This window comes from Anabrus simplex, chromosome 3 (genome assembly GCF_040414725.1).
Source record: "Anabrus simplex isolate iqAnaSimp1 chromosome 3, ASM4041472v1, whole genome shotgun sequence".
Lineage (NCBI taxonomy): Eukaryota > Metazoa > Arthropoda > Insecta > Orthoptera > Tettigoniidae > Anabrus > Anabrus simplex.
The window spans coordinates 58,499,096-58,512,210 of record NC_090267.1 but is presented as its reverse complement, the minus strand read 5'-3'; the positions used below and the strand labels follow the sequence as shown (position 1 = coordinate 58,512,210).

Genomic DNA, 13,115 nt, shown 5'->3' with positions numbered 1-13,115 from the left:
AAACATTGGGACACGATTGAAAGAATCCAGGCGCATGTTACATCGGCTCTAAAGGACATTCCGGAAAAGGCCTTCCGGGCATGGAAACGCCGCCTCCAGAAATGTATCGATGCAAGAGGGTGCTATTTTGAAGATTTTTTATTATTTGTACAAATATATTCAATAAATGATTTTTTTATGAATTTGGTCGCATTATTTATGGAACGCACCTTGTATATTGTACACATGGTGAACCCACAAGAAATAATGCATGCCTAGATAATGTTGTAACCAATGTACACAAATCATTTTACAAATGTTCGTTTCTAGGACAAGATGTATTGTCAGACCATGGTGTATTTGGGTTGAATTTAAAGTTAACTGTAAGAGAAGAGTTTTTGAGTCATCGAAAGAATTAAAATGCATCAGACGTGTCATATCAATTAAAGAGGTTTATGAATTCCAAGACAAATTAATAAGAACAGACTGGACTAGCCTTTATGCCATGAGTGATGTCAACTTTGCATTTTCTTATTTCATTAACATGATAATTATATATTTTAATTCAGCCTTCCCTGAAAAAGTTGTAACTATTAAGGCCAACAGCTCTGAATCAAGAAATAGAGTTAAAAACTGGTTTACGCCTGATTTGGGTAAAATTTATAGCATTATGTTAGCTTATTATAGTAAGTATAAACTAAATAATAATTTATAGGATAAAGAAATATTCAAAAACTACAAGAAATTATATAAAAAACATATACATGAGGCTAAACTTGCAGCAAATGACAGGTATATCCAAAGTGCGAACAATAAATGCAAAGCTGCTTGGTCTATCATAAGAAGTGCTAGTCAAACTTCAAATAACAAAGAACCTGATCAGTGTAATAGGTATTTTATCAATGCACATGTGATCAGGATAATAGCATTTCATCAGGTGGAGATGCAGGTAAACATAAATTCTTAGACTGGTTGCATAACTTTGATCTTCCCTCAAATGTATTGAATAATGATTTTAGGTGGGTGGAAGTAAATCTGCAAACGGTCAAAAGTATTGTCACAAATTTGAATTCATCTAGTACCCAAGACATGTATGGTCTCTCCAACAATACAATCAAAGCAGCTATTGACATGATATTAATGCCATTGACATTTTTAATAAATTTAATGCTTAGACAATGTGTTTTTCCCGAGTGTTTAAAGATGTCTAAAGTGATACCTATCTTTAAAAAGGGGGTAGAATGTGCCTATCAAATTAAGGCCCTATAACAATAGTACCCATTCCGAGCAAAATTATTGAATCCTGTATATTTATACAAATCGACAAGTACCTTTTCAAAAATAATTTGCTTTACAACAAACAGTTTGGATTTAGAAAAGGTCATTCAATGACAAAAGCATTTGAATGTGTCATCAAAGACATATTAAATAATTTTCAGAATAAAACAGTCACAGGTGCTACATTAATTGACCTGACAAAAGCTTTTGATTGTGTCTCGCATGAAATCTTAATTCATAAGCTCAGTTATTATGGAGTAAGGGGTGATGAACTGAAATTAATGGCATCCTATCTTCATCAAAGGAAACAGATGGTGGTAATAAGTGATAAAAAATCTGGTATGGAAACCGTTAAAACAGGTGTCCCACAAGGGTCTGTTTTGGGACCTTTCCTGTTTTTGGTCTATATCAATGACCTAGCATGTAATGTGCCCTGCACATCAGTTCTATATGCTGATGATACAACTTTCCTAAACAGTAATGTTGATATCACAACACTACAAAACCAAGTCAACACATCTGTTAAAATTGCTAAAAACTGGTTTCATCACAATAAATAAACTATTAATGTCACTAAAACAGAAAATGTCCTATTTACCTTGGATCACACTGTAAATAATGGTTGGAGTAATTCTGTTAAATTATTAGGCCTACATGTAGATACAAGACTTACCTGGGAAATACATACATCAGAACTCTGTAAGAGATTAGCCAGGGTGTGGTATCTGTTGCGGAAACTGAAAACCTGCATCAGTCGGGATATGCTACTTGCATCCTATCATGCTTTCTTTCACCCTCATATACTGTATGGGATTAGGTTATGGGGGCTTGAGGGATCTACATTACACCCACTCTCCTTGCTGCTGCTTGAATATGATGAGATATTGCCATCTCCGTCACCATTCTGCCACAACGCATCGTCCTTGCTACCATCTGGAGCTTTGGAAAGTCCTCTATGTTTTAAACTGTTTACCACTGTTTCGAGTGGAATAAGTTCCCAACTTCTTATCACCCTTGAGCACACGAGTTCTGATGGCGGCCATTTGATCTTGCTGCTGGGCAACGGTTCGTTATTTCCACTTGTTATCCACCGAGCTCGATAGCTGCAGTCGCTTAAGTGCGGCCAGTATCCAGTAATCGGGAGGTAGTGGGTTCAAGCCCCACTGTCGGCAGCCCTGAAGATGGTTTTCCGTGGTTTCCCATTTTCACACCAGGCAAATGCCGGGGCTGTACCTTAATTAAGGCCGCGGCCACTTCCTTCCACTTCCTAGACCTTTCCTATCCCATCGTCGCCATAAGACTTATCTGTGTCGGTGCGACGTTAAGCAAAATAGCAAAAAAAAAAAAAAAACTTGTTATCTATTCATTATGAAGCTGATGCAGATGGTCTTTAAATGGCTTATTGGCACACACGTCCAGAGGCTGCAAAATGGATGTCAAACCACCGGGAATAATCATTTGTTGCATCTTTCTTTTACGAATAAGATTGTTAACTTCAGCCACTAGATTAGCTCGGAAACTATATTAGAGAAGCATAGCAGGTTGTTTCAGTGATATCAGTACTTCTGGCTGTCTGTCCCACACTTGTCTTCACCCAGTACATTGTCAGGTTCACGTTCATCCATCCCTTGCATTCCACTACTACATTTATACCTCGAAGGAATTTAATGACCTTTGGCATAGCTTTTCTTTTTAAAATAATAATATAGCGGCAGCACTATAGTACAGCATAGTTTCTTGTTACCTTTTGATTTTAATTGAGTACCTCTTCCTGTAATAGTCTTGTTGTGAGGCATATCAAACCAAACCAGCGTCTGATCAGCAATTGCTGATTTGGGACGAAAGATACAAAGTTTAAAACCACATATGACAGAAGTTTTCTGCCATCAGCTGTTACTGCAAGAATTACCACACACCTTGATTTCTTGCTCCCAGTCATTTGTATAATAACCCGTATTTGGCCTCCCACATTGATTGTTCAACTTGTGGCGTATCAAAGCTGATTGGAGTCTGGTCTGCATTTCTGATTTGTAAATTTCACAGGATTCAGACTGTCGTTGGCTAAAATATCCAAGTACTAGTCATTCCTGGCTATTTACAAGAATGTTGGTAAATTCTAGTTTCAGGTAATCATCTTCAAATTTACACATTTTGGTTTTTGTTTTACACTGAACATTACTGGCAACATCAGAAGCAGATGTGGAAGGTGATCGTACTTCAAATTAATTTGCATCTTGTTCTTTATTTATTCAATATATTCAAACGAGAATAGACACTCAAGGTATCTCTACAATAGCATCACTTTTTACCACAGTGAATCAACACTTATCCATGATTATGACAATACATGTATCAGTAGGAAGAGTTAACTACTCAGTACGGCCAGTAATCTGTTTGCACTTTGTTCTGTTCTCTGTCTTTGCTATGATCGACGGGCTGAGAAAGAGAACTTTTTGCCTCAGTTTAGTGTACTGAGAATCTAAGAATGGCAATAACCCTTCACAAAAGAGATTAAATTTGTTAACATTGTATGAATATTTTAGCATAGCTGCACCCGCTTGCATTACTCTCATGCCCCCCCTTTCATGGACCACGACACTAGTTTATGTCTACCTTTAAATCTCTCATTCCAACCATTTGGAGCTTGAAAGTTAGGGAGTCCTACTTGCTGTGCTAAATGAACCTCCTGGGCTCAAACCATGGTTCTGTCAAGTGGGATAGATGTAAGGGCTTGTTTAATCCACTTCAGTAACACACTCTCCAGCTCAGGAAAAAAGAACTTGATGAACTCATTTTTATTTTTTATTTTATTTTTTTGCCACTTTATACTCCTGCACAGGCACGTTCAGTTTCTTTCCCCTCGCTTAGTATGGTGTTTATTGTGGATGTGGAAATGTTCAGTTTTTGCATGCTTTGTGTGAGGATTATGATCCACTTCTTCAGTGAGTGTGAGCTGTTCATAATGATTGTTTGTCGCACAAACTGTGTTACTAAGGCACTTAATGAACTAGTGAACACAACATACATTAACTGAAACAATCGCAAGCTCTCTCTGGTACGCATGCTAACAAGGAAGAGAGAATGATAGGAAGGGAAGGCATTACTTTCTCTTTTCTCGATCAAGTGCGAAAATTAAATTTTTTAGCTTAGTCATCAAGAATGAAGAAAATAATGTCCAGTCAAATAATGCTATAAAAATGTGATCATCTTAAACAGGAAGAAAAAAATAGTTAATGAGGTTATGTTAACATGGATTTAATAGAATTAGGGCTGGAAACAACAAAAATCACTGTGTTAAGCGGGAACGTACTAATGGAGTAAATATTAATGAGATTCCACTGTACTTACTAGTGATGCATAAAGATATATTTTTTTGTGGAATCAGTGCACTAACATATAAAACAGTCTGACTCAGTCAAATGCTAAGAGCTTTGATTTTTGTCTTGTTGCAGGATTTGAGCCAAAGAGGTGACACTGTGGATATTTCTAGAATACTGGATACAGTGGTTCACTTCCGAAACCAAGTTAGGGAAACAGCATTGGAAAGTCTTCAATGTAAAGACATCGAACAGGCAAGTGAGCAGTTTTGGTTTTGTAATACATTGCAATAGACTATTTTTTTTTAATGCAGACAAAAGATTAATACTGTCCTTTCTTTCCATTTAGGCTCAAATGAAAGCAGTCAACTCAGAATTGCTGACTCACTGTGATCAGCTGAGGGATGATTTGTATTCTACTGGCATACAAATAAAGGTATGACATTGATATTAGAACTTCAGAATTGCATGCAAATTACACACTCTTTCAGATGTAAAATAATTTTGCATAATTGAACTGACTTTGTCGTATAATATTGAAGGAATTACCTTGCTGAAGTACTTTCTACCTACCCTGTTCTTTGCAGCCACACTCAACAAAAAAATGAGATTTAAATACAGGATTTGAAAACTTTGTTTAATATATACGCAGGACTCCTCAATATTTGAATTTAGAATATTATGTACATTAGATATATCTGTTTCCCATCATGGGCAAAAGGAAGATCTTTTTTTAAAATGTATAATACATATAAACTTCATTATACTTCTTATAGATTGTTATGCTTTATACCATTTGGTGCGGAAGTCGCTGCAAGTGGATTAAGCTCCTCCACAATCTCTATTTTGCTACTACTTTTGTAGCATTGTTTAATTCCATGTGTCTAATCTTTAAATCATAAAAAATTGAGCTGAACCATCAGCTTGATCTCCCTCTGTTTCACTTACCCTCTACACCCTGCTCCTAAATAACTCATCCTCCTCCATTCGCCTCATATGACCCCTTCACCAAACCTGCCTTGGTGAAGTAACTCTTTTCAGATATGCCCCCAAAGGAGGTGAGCTGCACGCGCCACAAACCAGCCCTCCCACCAGTCTTAAATTTCTCTGAGTTCTGGGAATCGAACCCAGACCTCCAAGGACAGCAAATGGTAGTATAGAGACAGACCTTTACATCTACTGAGTTCATTCCTACAGTAACTTAACCTTTGTTGTTGGTGTCATCAGTCCATAGACTGGTTTGATGCAGTTCTCCCTATCCTGCGCTCACCTTTTTGCTTCTACATAACTTCTACGACCTACATCTACTCTAATCTGCTTGTCATATTCACACCTTGGTTTACACCTATCGTTTCTATTGCCTAAACTTGCCTCAAAAACTAACTGAGTAAGTCCTGGTTGTTAAAGATGTATCATATCTTTTTATCTCTTCCTCTCATCAAGATTTGCCATATCATTCTCCCCTCACCAATTTGATTCAGTATCTCTTCATTTGCGATTCGATCTACCCATCTCACTTTCAAAATTCTTCTTCTGTAACATTACGTTCAAAGAGCTTCTATTCTCTATCTTTCTGAGCTAGTTATTGTCCATGTTTCACTTTCATACAATGTCATGCTCCAGATGAAAGTCTTCAAAAATGTCTTTTCTAATTTCTATATCAATGTTGGAAGTGAGCAAATTTCTTTTCCTAAGAAAGGCCTTCCTTACTTGTGTTTATCTACATGTTATGTCCTCCTTACTTCTGCCATCATTGCTTATTCTGCTACCCAAGTAACAGTATTCGTCTACTTCCTTGAAGAGTTCATTTCCTAATGTAATACTACTATCGTAGTCACAAAGGCGTTCACACGAGATGCTGTCAGTTGTGTACACTGTTTTATTAATAAATTCTATACACATTATACACACACATTAACGAACCGCCATCTTGAACTCGACTGCCACATTAGCAAGTCAACCAACTACAGAACACTTGGTACCAACACAACATAACCACTTCAACAACATGAGTTCACATACGAGTCTCCCTAACAACTCGACTCCATTCATCTCAACTCTGCCCTTTTATATACCTTGCCTGGCCAGGCTTTCTCGTATCTTCTCGAGTCTCCATTAACCTATGTACAAATGGATGGAACATTCTTTAAAACTCGGGTGACAAAGGTGCGTTGTTCTAGACTATTACCCTGTGTTGCACAACATTAAATTGGATTTATATACAATATCATATTTTCAGGTAATAATAAATTATATACTATTAATTACATGTTCTTATAAAAATAATTAAACAATGTTGTATTAATAAACATACCGCAGAAGTATCGTGACATAACCTCACATGTTCTGTTACACAAGACAGATCATACAATACACAAATAATAAATGATATGACCACAATTTATACCAAATAGTTCATACTGACAACCTGTCTTACATAACTATGTACATAATAATAATAATAATAAAAATAATAATAGACATAAACAACTTCATAGCCACACCTCACAATTCATAATAAAATAATACCACCACCTACTAATCGAGCTCGATATTTTCACTATTTACCCATGAGTTTATAGAATTGTCTCCACTTTATACTAGTCCATTACACACTTGCATCAATATTTCCTGAACCACCTGACTTCATGCGGTTTCATTCCATTACTTTTGTTTTGGATTTATTTAGTTTCATCTTGTACTCCTCCATTTCTGCGTCCATACCATTCAGCATTTTCTCCAAATCTTCAGATAAACTAACAATAGCATTGGCAAATCTCAGTGGTTTGATTTCCTCTCCTTGGATTATGATTCCTTTTTCAAATTCCTCTTTGATTTTCTGTACTGCCTGTTCTATATAACTCGTCATCATGAGTGCTGTCATGTCATTTTTCTCATCTCTTGCTACCTGCTTTCATGTCCATTATACTGTTTATATTTTTAACAAATTCTTTGCATTTTTTTCAGGATCATGGAAAGATGTCGTCTTGGAGTATGAGAAAACCTTGATGCTAGTGCAAAACTGTAATATTATTGTGTATAAATCAAGTGATGCTATGTCATTGTTTGTAATAAAGTAATTTCAAAAGTATTGGTTAATGTATTCACATAATCGTGGCGAATGGGCCTCGATTGACCTGTACACAGGACATGGCCAGTGTATAAACATTTGTTTTAGCCCTTTGAGGGTTGGTTTTTTCGAAGCACTAACGTACCCCACAATTTAGGTTTTTACACTTTCATAAATAAATCCCATTATAAATTACTGTAGAGGCACATAACACATTATATTTTTAAATTTTTAAAACTGGCCAAGTCATACATAAAAAATATGAAAAATTAAAAAGCACACAATCTTCATGATTAATCATTTTTTTATTTGTGTGTGGTATTTCATAAAATATGGTGGTGGATACAATCGCCGGCCGCTACTCGTTTCCGAGAATACGTTTTTCTCCTGCAGTTCCTCTTAAAGTCTGTTGGCTCTGTGGTGTTGTCGCTGATGGCTGATCAAGCCAATCTTTGGATGAAACAGCGCCCACATAAGTCGCATCTAAAGGTCGGTGGAGGACGTGGTTGGATCTGACATAGTTTCCGCTTTTCATGTGTTTCAATTCCTTGCCTGCAACGTGCCTGCTCAAACAGTGAAACACCTTCTGCAGTAGCTTTGCGCCAGAGAACATGGTTTTGTGCAGTTGTTGCCCAGGTGTTAACATTTATGTTGGTGCTATTCATAACACTTTATAACATTTATAACATTTCAAAGGAGCACCTTGAGGCCTTTTGCCATGACCAATCTCACCGTAGTGAAGTTGTTTAGGCAGTCTGCTATCATTCATATGCTGGATATGACCAACCCATCTAAGCTGATGGGTGATGATGAAGGCTACTATGCTGTTCATATGCGCCTTGTCAAGAACTGCTGCATTGCTTATGTGGTCATCCCCTTTGATGTTCATGATGGATCTAAGTTTCTGCTGATGGAAGCGTTCCAGTTTCTTTATGTCACGACTATAAAGTGTCCAGGTTTTACATCCATATAGTAATGTTATTATGACTACAGCTCGGTACACCATTAGTTTGGTATATATTTTGAGATCCTTATTCAAGAAAACTTGGTGGGAGAGGCGGCCGTAAGCTGCATGGGCAGAGCGTATTCTATTTTCCACATCCTTTTCTGAGTTGCTATGTGTAGTTAGAATACTACCTAGGTAAATGAATTGGTCTATTTGTTCAAGAGGTGTTCCTGCTATGGTGACATTTAGTTCGGGGACAGTACCACCTGGGGCCAGCTGCACAAGTACTTTAGTCTTATGGGTGTTATACTGTTACAATCCTTGGGCTTATATGTGGTCCTTTGTTTCTCATTTTGGACTGATTTTGTCATTTTGAGGTAGGGAACTATTATCATTGAATTGAAAGAACTGTAGGATTGCTTTATGATGAGTACAGAGCACGAGCCGAGAAAATATAGTAGTGTAGATGAATGGACCAAAAGACTAGTATTTTTAAACTTCTATGGTATGTTTGTGTACATGAACCTAAAAATCAACACAGTACTATCACAATTAAATCATACCCGGGCGACTAGAGTAGGACATTGATGATGATTATTATGAAAATTACATCAGTCCGTTTTTGTACTGAGGCTTTGAGAGGAGTTCCCAGATAATTACTTTCCATGAACTGTACATGATACAAATGATAGTAAATTCTTCTTAGTCCCTATTACTTATTCCTTCACCCTCAATTATGATATATTTAGGAAACAGCTTCTTCATCCAAATGGGAAAAACCAGAATACTCACATCATTCATCAAACTTTCAAACTCTTTCTCACAATCTAGTACTACATCAGCACAACTGTGAGCAGCCATGTTCGTCAGCTAGCAATTGATTCCCGTGAGGATATGAACAAGTCAATAGATGGCAGATGCAAAGACACAGAGAAGCAAAGATATGACACTCACAAGTTCGGCACGCAATATATTGCATCGTAACTGCTGTGGCACTTCCCGCAAAATGCTATATATTGTGGTCTGACCTGGAAAGGGTTAATGTAATGGTGCTGATGGTGCTGTCATGTAGAATATTCGCAAAAAAATGTTTGTTTGAGTGTCCCGAGCACTTTCCCAGCATTTGTCGATATAAAGTATCTTCGCCCTATGTGACAATGCTTGCTGCAGTAAGATTCCCTATTAATAACTGTAATGATAATCTTTTCATACTGTAGCGCTATCTCATACAGGGAAGCCTGGCCCAGCAGAGAATAGTTGAGTTTCATTTGAATTCATTGGTTGAATATCTTTTACTTTCTGCAGCTTTATATGATCCCACACCTCCAATTCCAAAATTTTGGACATCAAATATTCCTCATTGAGAATCTCATGTGCAGAGATTTTTAAAGATATTGGAAAGGTTAGGCAGATCTGGCAGTTAGAAGTTGAAACTCATACTTCCATACAGTATAGTGTTGTTTCTCCCGTTAATATTGTAGCCGGTTATCAGGACTCTCAAAACTAAAATTACAACACAATAGAGGTGGTGTGCTTTACTGTCTACTCAATTCTGGCACCTCAACGTCTCCGAAAACCATAAAAATAGTTAGTGGAACGTAAAAATCAATAATATTATTACTGACCTGATAATGTAGCTTTTGGGCTTGTGCCATGTCAAGAAAACAAGGTGAAATTCTTTTCATTTCACAGAGAATTTTGCTCTGCATCTTCAGAAGAAAATCTCATCTGTTCACCAGGAAGCCCTCTCTAATAATGGCCTATTGGAAATGGTACTCTTGTTCGTCATCACATGGGTCGCTGTGCGCTAGCCTTCCAAGTGGGAAGTGACGATACCACCGTACCTCCAATTGAGATGGTTCTTGTTCAATATGTATGTGCGTTGTAAATAAACAGCAAGATAATCAGATGAATCAAATAAAAATGTGGTAAATAAATAAATAAAATAAAATAAACTGCATTGAAAGACTGACAAGGGTAGAAGAATAGAGCTGAAAATGGAAATAAAAGTATTAGTAGTAAAAAGAAGAAAATGAGAGAGTCGGGTGATTGTGGTTGGGGAGGGGGGAGAGGGGACTGAGGGTAAGAAGTACGTACACAACGAGGTTGATGACATGAGAGTGAAAAGAAGTAACAATAATTAAGTAACGGGTACAAGTTTATGGAAATATGACACACAGCCTAGAGTGAACCATCTAGTAATGAGGAGAGCATGAATTTGGAAAACACCAAATCAGTAGTGAAAGGACACGGTAGAGAACTACATACTCAGATCCTTAATGGCTGGCAATCACATTATTACTTCAATGATAGCCACTGCTCCTGTTAAAATTATCAGGAATTTTACGTATTTCCACTGCTTTACATGTTACAAACTTCATATTTGGTCCGTATTGAAAATGTACATCAATTTAAGATTATTAAAATTTTATTAGTCAACCTATTCAATACAAATGATATTTGCAAAGTTAGTACTAACATCCTATTAAACTAAGGTCTAAAGGGACATGTTTCGCCCTTAAAAAGGGCATCATCAGCCTTTTTACACTCATGCTAAAGGTAAAAATCAGGATCCTGTTTGTCGATATAAGAAAAAGTATATAAAATGAGTATAAAAATTAGAATGAATATTATACAATATGTGCAATCATGAGTTCTTAAATGACAATTGACAATTAAAAATCATTTAAAATGTTTGCAAAGAAATAAGAGTTGGTATGGTTATTACATCAGCAATCTTAAAATGATCTTATAAAACTGTACAAACTAGGCCTTGACCAAATAGATAATAAGAAAGTCTATGGCTAAAGTTGCCGTATCAAGGTTCGTGAAATTCGGCTGGAAGCAACCTGATTTTAAAAGGAGAGCAAATTAGAATCCAATGGCCACTCAAGACAACATAAAACCTCTCTCGTTGAAAAGTCGTAATGAAACTGTAGTATGGCGCATGTAGATTATAAAGTTGTGTCCAATCAATCCATTAATTTCATATTTTACGAAGTGGGATCGCGGTCTCAGTATTTTTGTTGAAGGAGTTGTGAGAAGTTAACTAATAAGTGCCGCTGTACAGATTTTGTCAGCTCGTATACCGATGGTTAAATGGGAACATTCTTACGTGTTGGCTGTAGTTTTGAATGTGGATTGACTATTGAAAAAATATGGTGCAGAATGTTCTCAGTTTTTGCGGTGTGAACTTGTTGCTTGTATGGTCTCGGAACGAGTGAGGTTTGAATGGCGTGTGTTGTATCTTAAATTTCCACTGCTTCCCGTATAATCCTAAACCTGTAGTTTTTTATGTAGGTAAGAGCTGGAATCTTGGAACACATCATCATGCCTCGACAATAGGGCGTGCTCAGGGCTGGTTGAGACGGATATTTTGTTCATATTCCTTGATATGAGTACCAATGAACCGGCATGTTCGGCCAATGTGTAGGCTTCTCTTGCTGCAAGTACAGGGAATTTTGTACACTCAAGGTGTAAAAGTAGGGACAATTTGTCCTTGTTCTTACCTATTCATTTATTTATTTTCATGGGTTCCAGAATATAAATGAAGTAAAGATGTATTTAACTGTTGTTTATTTATTTGGTAACCTAATTCTTGATACAGAGGTGTCACAACTTAGCCATAAAAACGTACAGTTCAGAAAAGAAGCATGACAGCCTGGGAGGACATGGAGATTCTCAGCATATAAACAGTTGTGCAAGTTGGATTAATTCATGGACTGCAGTCGGTTGTAAAACTCATGCTGTTATACCATAAGGCTGTGAATTGGATAAGAAACAAGTTCCCTGAACCTAATGGAATTTATCAAAGATTACGAGTTGCTGAGGGTGTTCTATTGATGTTTGTTCTTTATCTAAAAAGATAGGCAAGTAATAACCAGGTAAAGCCGATTCCCTCCCAAAAGTCAGATTCTGATTCCGTTCCCAGGAAGGGTACAGCTTTTTTCCCCTCCAATTAGACGTTATTTCTTTTAGTGTACTCTGATTCCCTCCACAGCAAATAATCCTTAACCAGACACACAATTTTCTGCCACACTTTATACAGACTTTGTATTATCCAGGATATGCATTTATACCTTTGATGTGTTTAAACATTATGTATTTGTTGGCTAGGGTTATCTCTTCCCTGACAGACATGCTAATTAATTAAAACTAAAATCGTAATTAAAATATTTCAAGTTTGTATAAATGTCCTTCGTATGCGGCAAAACAAGTGTTGGAATGGTATATGTTCAAAATGACCAACATCACGTGCCATGCTTTGCTCATAACATTATTGAGTATTATTGAACATGTTGATGAAGAAAGGTTGCTGTCACAATTACATAAAATGATGATGTCTTCTTGCATAATTTAGGAAATGTTCGAGAAATCTGTCTTGAAAATTGATCAGTCATCAATGATCTGCATTTAGGGCTGTCACCCAGGTGGCAGAACCCCTATCAATTGTTTACCTAGCCTTTTCTAAAACATTTGACAAAACTTGAAATTCTGGCCTCAAAGCTGAATAGTTGTTGCTTAC

The 13,115-nt window shown here is 36.8% G+C and overlaps 1 protein-coding gene across 1 annotated transcript in view; it reads left to right on the top strand.

Moving 5' to 3' along the window:
* CysRS-m (cysteine--tRNA ligase-like protein, mitochondrial) overlaps nt 1-7,665 on the top strand; it is a 101,996-nt gene extending 94,331 nt beyond the window's left edge. The window contains exons 9-11 of the mRNA XM_067144094.2: nt 4,710-4,829; nt 4,924-5,010; nt 7,542-7,665. Coding sequence (XP_067000195.2) covers nt 4,710-4,829; nt 4,924-5,010; nt 7,542-7,583 — 249 coding nt within the window. The 3' untranslated portion in view covers nt 7,584-7,665. The remainder of the gene's footprint in view (nt 1-4,709; nt 4,830-4,923; nt 5,011-7,541) is intronic.
* The last annotated feature ends 5,450 nt before the right edge of the window (nt 7,666-13,115 follow it).